Source organism: Leucoraja erinacea, chromosome 8 (assembly GCF_028641065.1).
Source record: "Leucoraja erinacea ecotype New England chromosome 8, Leri_hhj_1, whole genome shotgun sequence".
NCBI lineage: Eukaryota > Metazoa > Chordata > Chondrichthyes > Rajiformes > Rajidae > Leucoraja > Leucoraja erinaceus.
The window spans coordinates 52,383,634-52,400,301 of NC_073384.1; the positions used below are offsets into that span (position 1 = coordinate 52,383,634).

Genomic DNA, 16,668 nt, shown 5'->3' on the forward strand with positions numbered 1-16,668 from the left:
ATTCTTCAGGGAATGGGGGTTCCCCACCCCTACTATAGATGAGGCTCTCACCAGGGTCTCTTCCATACCCTGTAACACTGCTCTCTCTCTCCCCATCCCCCCACTCTTAACAAGGGCAGAGTCCCCATAGTCCTCAACGAAATCCCAATTAATCACGACCCACCCAGCACATTCGAAGTCATTCAACTCTCTGAATCTCAATACCGTAATATTGCGTTTTCTGCCTATGCCTTTCAGTCGCACTTTTAAGTCTTTAATTTATTTCGATGATTTTCCATCCTCGCAGAATTACAGAATTCACAAACATATCTGCTTCAACCTTGTATCCCCGTTGCAATATACAGGACAGGGCAACTGTACTTTCTACCAAGGTGAAATAGAAATCATGCACACGTATCACTAACATTGTTTGGTAAACAAGAATGCAAGCTCTTTTCAAGTGTGTAAAAAAAAAACTCAGTTTGATCTTTTGTGTTTTTTTAAGGCCGTTTCACCGCTGATGGGTGGTGTGACACTTGTGCCTCCGCAGGGGAGGAACAAAGAAAAAGAAATAGTTCGAAGCACAAGTGTGGGTCTGTAAAACAAGACGCTGCTTCGCCCACACAATAGTTTGCGGGGCAAATTCCTGCAGAAATATGCCATACCCCGAACAGCAGGCCTGGGGCAATGTGGAATTAGAGGGGTGCAGGCAGGCAGGCAGGTGTTGGTGTGGGGCAGCGGAGGGATAGCGGCCGCGCCTCCCCCACCCTCCCGGTGCTGAGGCCGCCTGCCTTGCCTTGCCTGCTCCGAGTTGTTGTGAGCTGGAGGCAGCGCCGAGCACAGCACAACACAACCGACAGCAACTTTCGCCGCTTTCCTCCTCCTTTCACCCTACAATGCCCGGAATGATGGAGAAAGGCTCGGAGTACCTGGGCAAAGGCCGGTCGAACGGCACCAAGAGCCCCGCCAGCGCCTCGTCCAATGGACATTATTCCGAGGAGAGTGGCAGTGACGACGAGCACGGTGGTAGCCTCGAACGCTATGCGAAAAAAAAAAATCAAACTTCTTTTGTAGCCCTTGGAGTCTTTTAAACCATGACTTATTCGATATCGGTAACTCGACGCTGGTCAAGTGTTATGTTGAATCATACTTACGGGTGATTTATTATCTTTTTTTTTTGGTTATTGTTGCAGATGTCGGAATGCGAGTGGGCTCTGACTATCAGGCATCCATTCCAGAATTTAACCCGGGTAAAGAATCGTCTTCATCACTAATAACCGTGTTAACACTGCGGGGTGGGTGGGGTGGGTGATTGATGCGAGCTTGTCCTCGTCCTCCTCCCTCGGTGGTTTACGGGCAGAGAGTGAGTGAGTGAGTGAGCCTCGACTCACTGCAAGTGCCTTCACCACCGCCCCTGGAGGGAGGACGGGACGGGAGGGGAGGTGGGCTGGACGAAAGTTGCTCCGTGTTGGGCTTTATAAACATTTGAAGCGGGAGGGAGCGGTTTGAAGCCGCCGTGAACCGGAGCGCGTTTGTCGTTGGAAACGGTCTCTTTAACTGGGCTGGCACATGCGCGGTGAGTCGGGCCGGGGCCGGGCCCGGAGCGAGGCTCGTGCTCCGGGGCTGTTGGCGATGCCGCCTTATTTGTCCCAGGATCACCCTTCCTTCCATACAGTTGTATGCCATCTCTTGCAAAATTGTACTTAAAACCATAGGTATGCGCTGCAGGTGTCTCCCCTAATACACCCCCCCTCCCATGCAGTTGCCAAATATCCGCAGCTGACAAACTATTTCGGTGACGGGTTTAAAAAAAAAACACACAATGTAAACAAAGTGGCAACCATTTATGCCACTTTTTGAACCACCCGAGGAGCCTTGCAGCCAGTGAAATACTTTTGAAGTGTAGTGGTAGAAACTGAGACTGCACGCTGCAAGGTTCAGTATCCACCTATGTATTTTATGGTTGATTGAGAATTAAACAACCTTGAATGAAACGTCTAAATGTTTCAAATTTGTAAGTGTGAGAGATATTTTAAAATAACATGTCTATGAAATACTGTATGAACCTGTATGATGGTTTGCATTCGTATTGGGCTTGTGGTCTGCATTCCAGTTTGTTAGATTTAAAGCTGAAAATAATAATAGCTATAGATGTATTGTATTGGCATTTTCTCACAATACTGATAGTATATACATAATGCCGGGTTTAGTGTAAAGCCATTGAAATTGTCAAAGTACAAACTTCATGATCATTGCAGCTGTTCAGAAAACCTAATTGGGGAGGTATCTACCATGTGCTTCACATGGAGCAGTTAATCAGAATAGCTGGAGGAGCCTTTCCTCGGTACTGCTCCTCCGTTGCCTTGACTGTTACCTTTGAAACTTTGTCATTTAAAAATGTTGTATTGTAAAATGTTGTGTCACAGATCTTTGCACCAGACTTTATATCAAACAAATGTAAAGAGCCTAAAGGGCCTGTCCCACTTATGCGACCGTTACAGGTGACTGCCGGCATCCGTCATAGGTCTCCAAAATTTTCAACATGTTGACAATTCAGCGGCGACCAGAAAGACGCTACGACTCTTTGGAGACCTCTCACGACCATACAGGCGATCCCTAGCGACATGTTGCGGGTGACCTCTCACGACCATACAGCCTATGGTCATGAGAGGTCTCCAAACATCTATGACGTTTGCCGGCAGTCGCCGCCTGTAAAGGTCGCTTAATGGGACAGGCCCTTAACTTTCCTACATACCAAGGATGGCAGAAAAATATATCCAACATTGATTTTACTGCTTTTGACATCTGAAAGAGTTGGTTGCGGTTCTTTCATATGTATAATTGGCTGAAGTTGATCAAAGATGAAGGTCTGCCCAGGGCTGGATTCTTCAGTAATCTGTGCAGCTGATTTTTATTTTTAAATGAGAGTCCCAAATATTATTTTGAAATCTGTTAGAGCAGGCATGCTCTTGACTTTCCGGCTGATCCAAGGTCTGGTTTTGTTTAGTTTAGAGATATAACATGGAACCAAGACCATCAATTAACTGTTCACACTAGTTCTACATTATCCCGCTTTCTCATCCCCTCTCTACAAACTAGGGGTAAATTACAGAAGCCAATTAACCTACAAACCTACACATCTTTGGGGTGTGGGAGGAAACTGGAGCACCTGGAGGAAGCCCATGGCATTACAGGGAGTGTGTGCAAACTCCACACCGGCAGCACCCAAGGTCACAATCAAACCTGGGTCTCTGGTGCAGCATTTTCTGTTTTTATCTTGGATTTCCAATATCAACAGTTCTTGGTTGACTTTCAAGAAATCCCAAATCCCTCAAACTTGAGTATCCTCAGACCTGAAACAGTAAATTTCTCTTTGTACAAATGCTGTAAACTTGGGTGTTCTATTTAGTGGGAAATCGTTGTTAATTTCAGTATGTAAATATTTGGTTACAAGATGATTGACAGTAACTTTGTCTCAGTGAAATTCTCAGTTCAGATTTTGGTTTTGGAATGTTTTTAAAAATCGTATGTCACAGCTGGTGCTTGTTGATGGCTATTTCACATTTTTCTGGCCATATTTTTTAAGTCTATTTAAATTAGCAGATAACGGTCAGTACCTGGTGATGACTTTGTAGCTCTTTTGGTTTTAATTTCAGTGGAGAGGAGATGTAGAATTATTGTGAACGTATGGGTGTCTAGTTTCTGAAATAAGATAAGATCTTAGCAATTTTAATTTGGTGAACATGGTTGCATTCATTGGTGGCAAAGTAGAACAAAGCCACAGAACAGCCAGCAAAGAGACATGAAGCTTGCAAAGAATACTGAAAGGGACTGAATACTAGCTTGACATGGGCATAGTCAAAGGTGTGGACTCTGGGGATTTCTTTGGTCTTTCCACTTTTTGAGATGAGTTTTTCAATGAGATTATTACTCGAAGCTTGATTAATGGCAATCTGATATTTTTATTTAGAGGATGTGCATAGTACAATGCTGGGGTTTTTTTTATGCTCTTGAAGTAATTTAAAAAAAAAAAAACATTTTTAGAGAAGCACAATTTGGATTAGAGTTTTGGTTCATTATGAATGACTTCAGAAAATTATTTTTTTAATGGGTGGACCATGTACAATTTGAAATCTAGTGGGTGGGCGAGAAGAACGGGGCATCTATGAACCATCTTTGGTAAATGGAAAAGAAGAGCTACTTTTCATTCCCTTTTAAGTAAGGGGTTGATCCTGGGATAGAGCTGTGAAGTGAGATTGACTTTTGACATTTCTTGATTGCCTTAATCAAATCGTTGGAACTACCTATTTGATTGTATCTCAAACTTCACAATAAATGAGAACAGGATATATGCAAAAGACTGCAGATGCTGCAATCTTGAGCAAAAATAAATTGCTGATGGAACTGTGTCAGGCAGCTTCTGTGGAGGGAAGTGTAAAGAGGACATTTTGTTGGGGTGTTTCGACAGCCTGTAGTAGTGTTGAGATATCTGGTAGAAAGTGATGGGGCAAGCGCTGGAAAATGATAGGTAGATCCAGATGAGGGACTGATTGGCATATGAGTTGGGGGGGAGGGTGGTAGAGAAGGGCAGAAAAAGTCAAAGTCTTGATGTGATATGTGCCGAAGACAGTTGCAAATGGTGAAATCTGCTGAGAAAAAGGATCAGGAGAGAATTGTAGAGCCATAGGGAGGCATGGTGGGTTGATGGCCATGGGGGCGGGGGCTAACGATGGACACAGTATGGGTTAGTAGGTGCTGAGCAGAAAGGGGAGAGGAAAGGAACTAATAGCAGGGGAAGTGGAAAGAGATGTGGGGCGTTTGAAATTGTGTAATTACGTGTTCATGGCGATGAGGCATTTTGCCAGACACGTCTGCTCGGTGAATAAAAAGCAAATTTACTTTCCATGAAAGCAGAATTTACATGACCATGATAGCTGAAACTTCTCATCAATTTATTACATGACCATGATAGCTGAAACTTCTCATCAATTTAATGAGGCAAATCATTCTGAAATCTTCTTTTGACAGGTGCTACAAAATACAGCGATAAAGAAATTGGTGGTATGCTGGTTTGGTCTCCATATCACATAATTCCAGATGTAAAATGTAAGTAATTTAAGAATCTCTTAATACCTTTTTTTCTACGTTTGTTTTCATGTATTTAGTCACATTTGAAATTAATTTCAAGGAATGAACTAGGGAGGGATTTTTTTTTTTTTTCAAACTAGTCCTGATCAGAGAAATTGGTAAACATTGCTAATATAACTTTAAAATAGCAACTTGTAGGGTTGTAGTGAGTGCTGTGAAAACACCCATGGAAAAATATATATTATATGTACTGTGGAAACATTCTGTGCAGCCTGGATAGTAGATCCAAACAGACGAAAGACGTTTTACTTTCTTGATTATTGTGCTTGCATTCATCAAAGTCTTTAAATTACATCTTCTTGACCCTTCCAATAGCTGAGATTTTTTGTAACAATTAAGGAAAATTTAGTAAAGTTGGGAATAACTTCAATGAATCTTATTCAACAGGTGGGTGTGTTACTTCATGTAATCCCTGGTATAGATTGTGATGGTTTTGTTTTAATGCTGAAAATGTAATTGTTGAGCGTTGTGCACATTATTTAAACCAATTGTTCGGTTGAGGATATTGGAAGATTTGATTATGCTTGTCATTTTTGGCAACTCAGAAGAACTCTCCATTTCATGATTTTTACTCTGACAACTATGAATCTGGTGGGAATCTTGGAGAATATGGTCCCTTGTTCATATTTAAAGTAGGCAGATATCTAACAATTTGCCATTGGCATTAAATTCAGTTAAAGGGTTATTTTTTTTTTAATAAATTGGATTGGATATTTTGCAATAAATTGATACTTACTTGAGGTAAAGCTCTGTCTGAACATCTTTAATGGCAGCTAACTGCAAGTCTCTTATTTTATTGTTATCTGATTCTGGACCGGATAAGCATCACACAATGTAATGTTGACCACTCTTTATCTGTTTATTTATTTATTATTATCGTTGAAGACATTCGCGACGCAATGTTGCTGGTTTCCAACGGGCACGGTGACAGACGCACCAAACACCTCTGTCCTCCATGCAGCTGGCAAGCACCTCTTTTGTCTCCACACATGTGTCTTCCATCAACGTCTTCAGCATCGTCTTGATTGGACGTCCCGGGTCGCGTCTTCCATGGGTGGGTTCCCACAGCACAACCTTGTTTGCTGGCATTTCTGGGTGGCGGTGGCAGGGACCAGTGAGACCCATCCTTCTCAACCTGATCTTCTCAGTCAGAGGTGGAATTTCCCCATAGAGCTGGGTGTTGGTGATGTGGTCCCTCCAACTGACATTTTGAACTTTTCTCAGCATTTGTGTGTTGGTACCATCGAGAGACTTGGATAGTGCTCGAGTGAGAGTCCATGCCTCACACCTGTACAATAATATGGTCTCTACAGTTGCATGGAAGATTCTGTTTGAGACGCTTAGACATCTGAGACGTCCAGATTTTCCCTATGTTATTGAGAGCTTTCCGGACCTTGGATGTCATTCTCCAAGCTCTGCATCCTCGCTCCCAAGTACTTGAAATCCTCCATTTTCTTGAGAGATGCACCACCACTGGTCTTGAGAGGCACATGGTCACCAACATTGAATGCTATGTACTCCATCTTCTTGGCTTTGAGAGGCCCACTTTCTCGCACTCCGTCTCGACCCTAATCTGGTCTGGCAGCAGGACGATGTCATCAGCGGTCGAGGTCTGACAAGTTGACTGGTCCGATTCTTCTCAAAAGCCTTTGGGCAATTGTGAAGCCGAGGTCCTCATGTTACTTGAATGCCTGCCTCGTGGCATAATCAAGGACAATGACGAAGAGAAAGGGTGCCAGCGCGTCTCCCTGTAAGACCCCCGCGAGGATCTCGAACACTTTGCTCCCGCCATCTGGAGTGACAACCTTGGCCGTGGTGCCCAAGTGCATATCCTCAATGGCTCTCGGGAGATGAGGAGGGACTCTCTACGAATGGTTCATAGAGGCCAACTCTGAAGCAATGAAGAGTCTACCCAAAGTGAAATGTGTGAAGAGTAGTCGCAACTCGGAAGTTGTTGCAGCACGGAAAGTAGTTGTTGAATGCCAAGAGGCCTACACTAGGAGCAGGATGGAACAGCTCAAGGAGGACCTGAAGGCGGCCTAATCCCAACTCTTTGAGGTGTACAACAAACTGAAGGATGAGATGGTTGCGAGAATGATAGAGGGAGTAGAGGCCGCCAACGATGGCAAGAGATATAGTGAGGCATGGAGGGTCGTGAATGAGATCAGTGGCAGGAAGCAGGTCAAGTCAACGGGAACTCTCCAGAGGACCGAATCAACACGTGGTTCACCCACTTCAAGAACCTGCTTGGGTCACCTCCAACTGTCATTGAGGAAGATGAGGAGATCAAGACTGTCATTTGTTCATTTCTTCAGCAGCAAACTGGCTGCATGGAGTTACCAGGAAATCTAAAATTAAATCACATTTTTAATTATTTTTAAAATATGTAGATGTGACTGTTATTAGGCTATAGAAGGGTAAAAAAAAATTTTTGTCACCTGTGTGCACATTTGTTCCTTTGACTTCTTTATTAAGCTATCAATAGCATTCTTCCAAACATTAATGATAAAAAAATATTAAGTGATTCTCGGCACAATTGTGACCGAAGGTTTATTTGCAGATCAGCAGTTAAACAGAATTTTCATGCTGTATTTACTTCTTTTGCAATTACACTTCCATGCCTTTAAAAGTCTAGCAAGACTACATAATGATATACTGTGATGCATGAAACTGCTGAAGAACTTCAGTCAATTGAAGTGACCTCTTCTACACTGCCAACTTCAATGCAATCCTAGCACGATCACATCTTGCCCTTTCTGCTTTCCGTAGGGACCACTCTCACTTGCGATTCCCAAGTTTGCTCATCAATCCCTAGGCACTTTACCCTGCAACTTCAGGAGGTGCAACACCTCCCCCTACACCTACTCCCTTGTCTTCATTCAGAGACCTAGATAGCCGTTCCAGTTGGGCCTACATTGGTGAGACTAAGCGTAGACTAGGCAATCACCTTGCAGAATAATTACACTTTGCCATGGATTGCCGGAGCTCCTAGTTGAAAGCCACCTCAATTCCCCCTCCTATTTCCATACCAACCAGATTATCCTCCACTTCCTCTATTGCCAGAGTGCAACCACGTGCAAACCGGAAGAACAGCGCCTCGTATTCCTCTTGGATAGCCTATAGCTCAATGGCATGAGTGTTAAATTCTCCAATTTCAGGAGAGGAGCAGGTGGAAGTTTTTTGTTTTTTTTAGCCAGTAAATTGTGCATCCAAAACTTGTGGGATGTTTCGGCAGCAGTGCATCGATTAAGCAACAAAAACAAAAAACATCACTGATAAACATCGAAGGGAGACAAAATGCTGGAGGAATTCAGCAGGTGAGGCAGTATCTATGGAGAGAAGGAATAGGCGACGTTTCGGGTCGAGACCCTTCTTCAGACTGATGGGGGCGGGGAAAAGAAAGTAAGAGGTGGAGATAGTAGGCTTGTGGGAGAGCTGGGGAGTGGAAGGAGGGAGAAAGCAAGGACTATCTGAAATTAGAGAAGTCAATGTTCATACCACTGGGGTGTAAACTACCCAAGCAAAATATGAGGTGCCGTTCCTACAATTTGCGCAGGGCCTCACTTTGGAGGAGGCCCAGGACAAAAAGAAATAAACGCAGTACCTATTCATTTACATTTTTCAAGAAAGCAATTTTAGAAATGACTAGACCAAGTCATTGGGTCCCGTCCCGTCAACGCGGGGGGGGGGCAGCCTGCAGCATCACACACACTAACCACTCCTCACACGCACACACTAACTGCCCCCCTTGATATTACATTAATATTCATTTGCTCCTTTTACCCCATCCCCCGCCCTATACACTCTCGCATAGGCCCCAACTCGCAGGCACGGCTAGAGAGTGAGGGGGAGAGAGAGAGAGAGAGAGGGACGCAGAGGCAGGGCAGAGAGGGGGAGGGAGGGGGGGCAGCAGAGAGGGAGCGGCAGGCAGCCAGCCAGCCAGCGACAAAAGGACTGCGAGTTCGGCGGCTTCAGTGTAGGGCCCGACCCGAGACGAAGCCAAGACCGACCCGAGGAGCCAAGAGCTCCAGTACAGAGCCCGGCTTGCTCGTTCTTTCTGCGTCTTTTGAGTAACGGGTGGGGAGGGGTGTGACGTCACCCACAGCACGAGGAAGAACGGCACGCAGACCCATTCTGACGTCATCAGCGAAAGGCAGTCGTTTTTAAATTCAAAGTTTTGTCAGATTCAGATAAATTCAGAGTTATATAAGTATAGAGATTATCCTCATCTAGCCCAACATTAACATGATCAAGTGTGCAAGACCAGGCCAGTAAACATTTATGCTCTTTCACCTATCGTAGCATACTCCATTTAAAAACCAGCTTGTGTTAATTCGAAAGCAAAGATTGTTGAATGATAGAAAATGTAAGACACTGTAAGAGGCTGTTACAACCATTATTCTTGTGGATCAATAAAATGAGACTGTAATTCCACCATGCTGCAATACATCTGTAGATCACTCTCTTCATGTACACATCTTGGTACTTTGAGCATTTAAATCCATTAATGCTGCATATTGCAAATAGCTGCACATAAAGGTAATCTTTCCATTCAGTAATTTGATGAGATTAAAAAATTTTCACCATGAAATTTATTTGTGTTTTTTCTTTAATCATCTTGAACACATTACCTGAAATCTCTCGTGGCATGTTGCATCAGGTGTGTTTTCTATCCTAACTATTGTAATCAAATCCTGTTGATTTGCAGCTGAATTTATGTCTTGCTGTGTTGTGGATGGAGATGAATACTTTTTGAGACTGCTGGATGCTTTATGTGCAAACTGTAGAAGTGTTTACTGCCAGTATTAATCATCACAATAAGATATAACGATGAGTGCCAACAAGTGCCTGTTTTTGTTTCAATTAAAACAGCAAATACATCGAGTTTAACATTATTCTTTTTTCTTTTGTATAGTGGACGAGTATATTGCAGTAGCTAAAGAAAAGCATGGGTACAATGTGGAACAGGTTTGTAAAGACTATTCTGATAGTTGATTTAGAGCAGGGGTTCCCAACCTGGTGTAAATTTACCCCCTGGGGGTAAATATTGCCTACCCAGGGGGTAAATTTTTTGATTCTGGATTTGTACATATTTTTTCTCATTGACTTTGGTTCTGGTATCTGTTCATCATTAGTAGTTCATAAATAAGTGAAATTGCATTGTTACGCGCTATTAAAGTTGCCAGCGGTAAATGGGACGAAAATGGTTGGGAACCCCTGATTTAGAAAGTGAAGTGCAATCTTGACCACTCCTGAAAACCTGAACCTGAATAAAATCATTGTGTATACAATAGTGAGATTAGTTATAAAATAAGTGACCTGGGCAAAAACTACAAATTGGCATAAGCGTTCCCCCATTTCCATTCATCTGTATTTTTTTAAAATATTCATTTTATTGTTTTGCTTGCTGAATAAAATCATAATGTTTTGTGACTACAATAGAGTGATTAGCTCCAGTTTCCATTCCTGATTTATTTAGTAGGGTAGTTCAGCTAGAAGATATATATTGTCCAAAGCTACTTGGATAAAAGGCAGATAGACAAAAATGCTGGAGAAACCCAGCGGGTGAGGCAGCATCTATAGAGTGATGGTAATAGGCAAAGTTTCGGGCCAAGACCCTTCTTCAGACTGATGGGAGGGGGGGGGGGGGGGGGAACGAATTGACCAGTGAATTACGGAGGGAACTGTCTGCAGAAAGCAGAAAGAGAACGGGGTGGGATGATGGGGCCAGTGGTAGGATCCCATTGGAGGTGGCGAAAATGTCGGAGGATTGGTTTTATGTATGCGACGGCTGATGGGGTGGAAGGTGAAGACAAGGGGGACATCAGGCCTGTCTGCAACATTTTTGAATTAACTCCACTGAAAGTAAAAAAAAATTGAGATTAAATAATTTTGTTCTTGTGATATTGTTGGAATTTTATGTTTTTAATATTCCTATGCTTCAAGGTATTTTTAAATTTTATAAATAACTAGACCAAGTGCAGAAAGGCACTAAGTGGTAGAGATTGTGGTGAGGGCTGATATGCCAATTCATTCACATCAGTTTAGTTCACGCATCTGGAGTGAAATTGTTACTGACCCTGTCTTACGAACAATATTGGAAGAAAAGCCACCCATCCCTCCAAAATGTACACATCCCATCCGCAGCTTTCTTGTTTAGATGGGAAAGAGTGCTCAGTATTTAGTTTATTTTATTAAGATAGTCCTCTCTGATATCCTGTGGGATCATAAAATTCTCCCCATGTATATTGTAACTAAGCAGGTACATTTCCTAACTTATTCTTAGATAGGGTGTATGATCACAGATTTATTCTAATAGCAGGAATCACCATCTCGGACAGAAAAGGGGAAAGTAAAAGGGACAAGTGGAGCAAATATGATTCATTGGATGTGTAAGTGCAAGGACAAGTCTTCAATGCTTGAAACGGTGGTGTATTAGGAGCATTCTCATAGTGAGGGAAGTGGGAGATTAAGTATTAGGACATCACTGTTAGCAGCAATCCCCAACCACCCATTTGAGGGAGTAAAACAAATTCCTGAATTATTTTCGAGGAGCGAGTTTGTCCTGGTTTAGAGTTTGAATTTGGCTTGGATACAAATAGTGTAAAAGTGTTAAGATTTCTAATTTTGCTTTTTCATATAATTCACATAGGCATTAGGAATGTTATTCTGGCACAAACACAACATTGAGAAGTCGTTGGCCGACTTGCCTAACTTCACCCCTTTTCCAGATGAATGGACAGTTGAAGATAAGGTCCTCTTTGAACAGGCCTTCAGCTTCCATGGAAAGAGTTTTCACAGGATTCAGCAGATGGTAACTATACCTTTTCATAGTCTTTTAAACGTTATCATAACCTGCTTTAAGACAATTTAGATTGGTTTACTGGAAACCTAGCGCAACTTTTAGTTTTGAAGTTTGATAACTGTAGAAGTGACATGGGGCACAGATTACAGCAATGTGTAGAAAAGGCATAATTAATGACCAATGGGAACCTATTCTATTTAATCATAATTGGGCTTCCCTTGTTCCACGATTAATCTCTTGGGGAAGAATTATGATACAGTGGTGGTCCATGATAAGAAAAGGTGATGGCAGCATGGCTGAAGAAAAACATATCTGTTCTCTACATATGTTTACACGACATAGTAGATGGTTCCTTGCTATGGGAAATGCAGTTGGTCAAAATGTGTGGCCCTTTGTTATGTTATTTCTTCATTTCTCGTTTTTGAAGAATTGCTACCCTTTTAGATCTGTTTCTTCTTCATATGGATGATAACTGTTGGAGAGTTGGCTGCTGAAGAACTGGAGTTGGCTGCTGAAGAACTGGAAATGCTAGGCATTATCCAATGATTGTCCTCCAAAAGGTGATGTAGGGTAAAAGGACTAATGTTATGGACAGGCTGCTGGAGCACTTTAATGTTACCAAAGTTGAAGGAGAGTCTCAATAGTATAGCATAGTTAATCAGTATATTGAGATTAGCAGCTCCAATTAGTGGAACCCCGATTCTATAACATCTATCCATGTACTCCAGAGGTGCTGCCTGATCCTCCAGAGGTGCTGCCTGATCTGCTGGGCTACTCTAGCACTTTGTCCTTTTTTTGTAAACCTGCATCTGCAGTTCCTGGTTTAGACTTTGGACTTTAGAAATAAGCTTGGAAACACGCCCTTCAGCCCACTGACCAACGATCACCAGTACACTAGGGCCAATTTATAAATTTTACCAACGCCAATTAACCTACAAATTGGGAGGAGTGTGGGAGGGTACCGGTGCACCTGGAGGAAACTCATGAGGTCACAGGGAGAACATACAAACTGTACAGACAGCATGTGGTCTCGGTCGCTGTCAGGCAGCAACTCTGCCGCTGCGCCACCGTGCCGCCCCATAAGTGTGTTTAATTACTTTTGTGCTGGATTTTAATCCAAGATAAAAGTGTCGTAAGATTTTAAAAATTGTGGATAGAAGAAGAAAATAAGTTGTGTCTATGACTGTCGGAGGAATGGAATGAGGAGAGTGTGGTCCTACCAAAGTGGACAACAGGTGAGACGTTGAAGTGAGATCTCATTTCATAAGCTGTAGGCAGCCTGTGAACACTGAGGTGGGGTAGATCACCTTTTCACAAAATTAAAGATGTAATTAGTGATTTGGTACAAAGGTAGGACAGAAACCTAATCGGAAAGATCCAAACCTGAAATTTAAGGTCAAAGCATCAAATGTAGGAAGAACTCAGTCTGTGAGGCAGAATCTGTGGAGGGAAGGACAGGTGATGAGAGAGGGGTATAGGTGAAAAGTGTTGGGGGGGGAGGGGAGTGAGGGGGATAAAAGACAAATGAGGGACTCGGGATCATCTCACCTTTATTTCCTTCCCCCCCCCCTTTGCTTCTCCCCTGTCCTCTTCCATTTGTATACCTCTCTGGCTTTATATATCACTCCTCCTGTTTCCTTATCTGACATCACTCCCGAAGAGTCCACCAGTACTATACTGGGAGTTGGGTCCGTGCCGACCAGCGATCCTCCAGAGAGCCGAGTTGGAGCCAGCACCTCCCCCACGTGCCGGCAGCAAGACCAGGCCGACTCCTCCAGTCGCCCCTGGACAGGAACGGGGCATCTAGGAGGGGACAGGGACGGTCCAGTAGCAACTCAACAGTGCCCGCAGCACCAGAAACCCAGGCCCCATACAGCAGCACAATCTCGCTCACTCACTGGATGAAATGAATGTCAGATAACAGCAGATCCGCTCCGAACAATGTTTGTGGCGAGTGCCTGATGACCTGGACAAGCGCAGTCGAAATACCGAACTCACTTAGAGCCTGCTGCACGGAACATGTTAAGAGCTTGCTGCGAGCCGGTAAAATCTCGTGGCGGGCCGGATGTGACCCGCGGTCCATAGTTTGGAGACCCCTGCTCTAGATGGTAAAAATAATGAGATTTTGCTGGTTCTGTGAAAATTGCTCACTTAGCCAAATTCTGACAAGAAATTTGTGAAGGATTTCCCATTCTTGCCAAACCTATCTGAATAACTAAGAGTGAAATATCCAATGGGTTCAGTGCTTTGCTGGTCTTGGAATCCTTCCTGTATGAATATCAAAAATGTTTTGGATTAGATAGAGCTCATGGGGCTAGTGGAATCAAGGGATATGGGGACGAGTTATTGATTGGAGACGATCAGCCATGATCACAATGAATGGCGGTGTTGGCTCGAATGGCCTCCTGCACCTATGTTTCTAGATCAAAATCTCTGTGGTGTTGTCATTTCAAGCCTAACTCTATTTTCATATGCCGTCATGCTGAATCTTTTGGGTGTGATACCGTACTGCACTCGAGTATGTTTGTGATTCAACAGAGTAAATGTTTTGGCCCACAGTCATCTGCTTCTTTTAGAGTTCGGGTTTCAGTCCAGCTTCTGTGTTGAACCAGTTTACCTCTTTTAAAAATCAATAAATGGAGACCACATTCTAACAAATAGTTCTGGTTTGTCAATTAAGACAAGTCTAATGTTTTCCAAGTGTAAGGTCTCAGACATTTCTGCAATCCACATTTTAATTGTGGGGGTTGTTGAATTTTTCCAAAATCTTAGTATTAATTTTTTCCCAGTGATTATACTGTAATCAAGAACATTTATTTGATTTGTTGTAAGTTTTATATGTTCTGATATTCCCAATATTATTAATTTTGGATCGGGATCCAGTTGAATATTAACAACCAGAAATAATTTAGTTTTTATGCAATCTTTTAGTTTTTATGCAATTTACCAAGATATGAGTTAAGTTGGCTTCTAGGTACTGACATTTATCACAAATAAGTGAGATATTTGGAAACATTCTGTTTAATTTTGTTTTGGAGTAATATAATCTATGTAGTACTTTAAATTGTATTAAAGAGTCTGGCGTTTAACGAACAGTAATGTATATGTTGTAAGCTTTCATCCCTTATATCCTTCATTATGGATTGAGCCAATTCATTTTCCCATGCTTGTCTGTGTGGTTCCGTCGACGGGACCTCAGAATCTAACAGGATACTATAAATCTAGGATATTAATTTATCTGTGTTAGGATGTTTATTCAAACATTCATTGAGGATTTCTGGGTCCTTAGTTCTATGCAATTGTGTATGTGATTTTATATAATATCTAAGTTGCAAGTATCTAAAAAAAATTATTTTGATGTAGTCCATAATTCTGTTGTAGCTCCTGGAATGAAAGAAGGATTCCCTTTCGATAAAGGTGTCCCACTTTTGTAATTCCATAATTTTTCCATTTTGCAAATCCTTTATCTAACACGGACGGTTTAAATGAGGGGTTATTTAAGATAGAAAGAAGAAGTGATAAATTATCCAATTTTAAAGTCTCTTTTAATTGTTTCCAGGTTCGCATACCACTATGTATTATCGGGTTTCCACTATAAGTTTTTTTTTAATCAATTTTGTAGGTGTTAACAAAATCGCGCCAATTTCAAAAGGTAGGCAGTCCTCTTTTTCCATCTTTAACCAATCTGGTTGTTGATCCATATCCTCCAACCAGAAGTTCATATTTTTGATATTAACTGCCCAAAATTATGTGGATGTTAGTACAAACACAAGTTAACGATAAAAACGTTCCAGAGTTTGAATCGCTGATGGTTTCAGGTGTTAATTATATTTCTCACTATCTCTGAATCAGCACATAATTATGTATTTTCTTGGAATAAGGATGCAATTGGAGATAATTTCTCCAACCCCTCTTCATTGGAGATGCAGCAAAGTTTACATTTTAGCCAATCTCTTGCTCTGAATTCTTCAATGATGATGATCTTGTTTTATTTAGCTGTACAATTAAGACTGCATCAAGAAATGCTTGTTTGCTCTTGTGATGTACTGATTTTTCCTTGAGAGCAAGAATATATCCATATTGGGTTTCAAGGACTGGCTAGTAATCTTGTTTTTTGTGTTAAAGCAAACCTCATTGAATCCATCTTTGTTCAGATGATTTTCCTTTCCAAGAAAGCATCTAGCCACTATTGTGCACATTTTAGCTGCCTTTTAGCTGGGTCTCACGGGTAGAAATATCAAAGTTGTTTCATCCAAGTTCTTCATTTACTCAAGTAGTTTTGTTTCAGTCTCTTCACATTTGGCTATGTGAATATAGACAATTCAGGTGGTTAACATTTTACTTGTATTTTTATTAAGACCTCATCTCATTGAGTCACCAACTCTCAGAACATTTCCTCAATCCCATTTGCCCATTTACTTCCCAGTGATATAGTTTACCCCTCATGCCTTTTAAATCCCTCCCAATTATCTTGCCACACATACCACAATTAATCTACCAGCCAGCACATCTTCAGGATGTGGGAGAAATCTGTGGATGGATACTTTGGTCCATTGGGTCTGTCACAGGTTGAGTGATAGTGATCATAGTGAGAGGAGTTTGTGAGGGCCTGTGCTTGAACACCTTTCCTATCCCCTATCCTGCTCCGGTGAACAAAAGGGAAATGGAAGAGGACTGCTAATCTGCAGCTATGGCAGGCAAATTCTGTGTCTGTCATCACTTAACTGCTGCCTACC

General features: G+C 42.2%; 1 protein-coding gene across 2 annotated transcripts in view; it reads left to right on the plus strand.

Moving 5' to 3' along the window:
* Window positions 1-719: 719 nt before the first annotated feature.
* Window positions 720-16,668, plus strand: part of rcor3 (REST corepressor 3) — a 35,657-nt gene continuing 19,708 nt past the window's right edge. Inside the window, exons 1-5 of one of the 2 annotated variants that reach the window (XM_055639706.1) lie at window positions 720-1,005; window positions 1,173-1,229; window positions 5,008-5,085; window positions 10,043-10,095; window positions 11,780-11,941. In XM_055639706.1, coding sequence (XP_055495681.1) covers window positions 876-1,005; window positions 1,173-1,229; window positions 5,008-5,085; window positions 10,043-10,095; window positions 11,780-11,941 — 480 coding nt within the window. In that variant the 5' untranslated portion in view covers window positions 720-875. The remainder of the gene's footprint in view (window positions 1,006-1,172; window positions 1,230-5,007; window positions 5,086-10,042; window positions 10,096-11,779; window positions 11,942-16,668) is intronic. The other variant, XM_055639707.1, reaches the window with a different exon arrangement.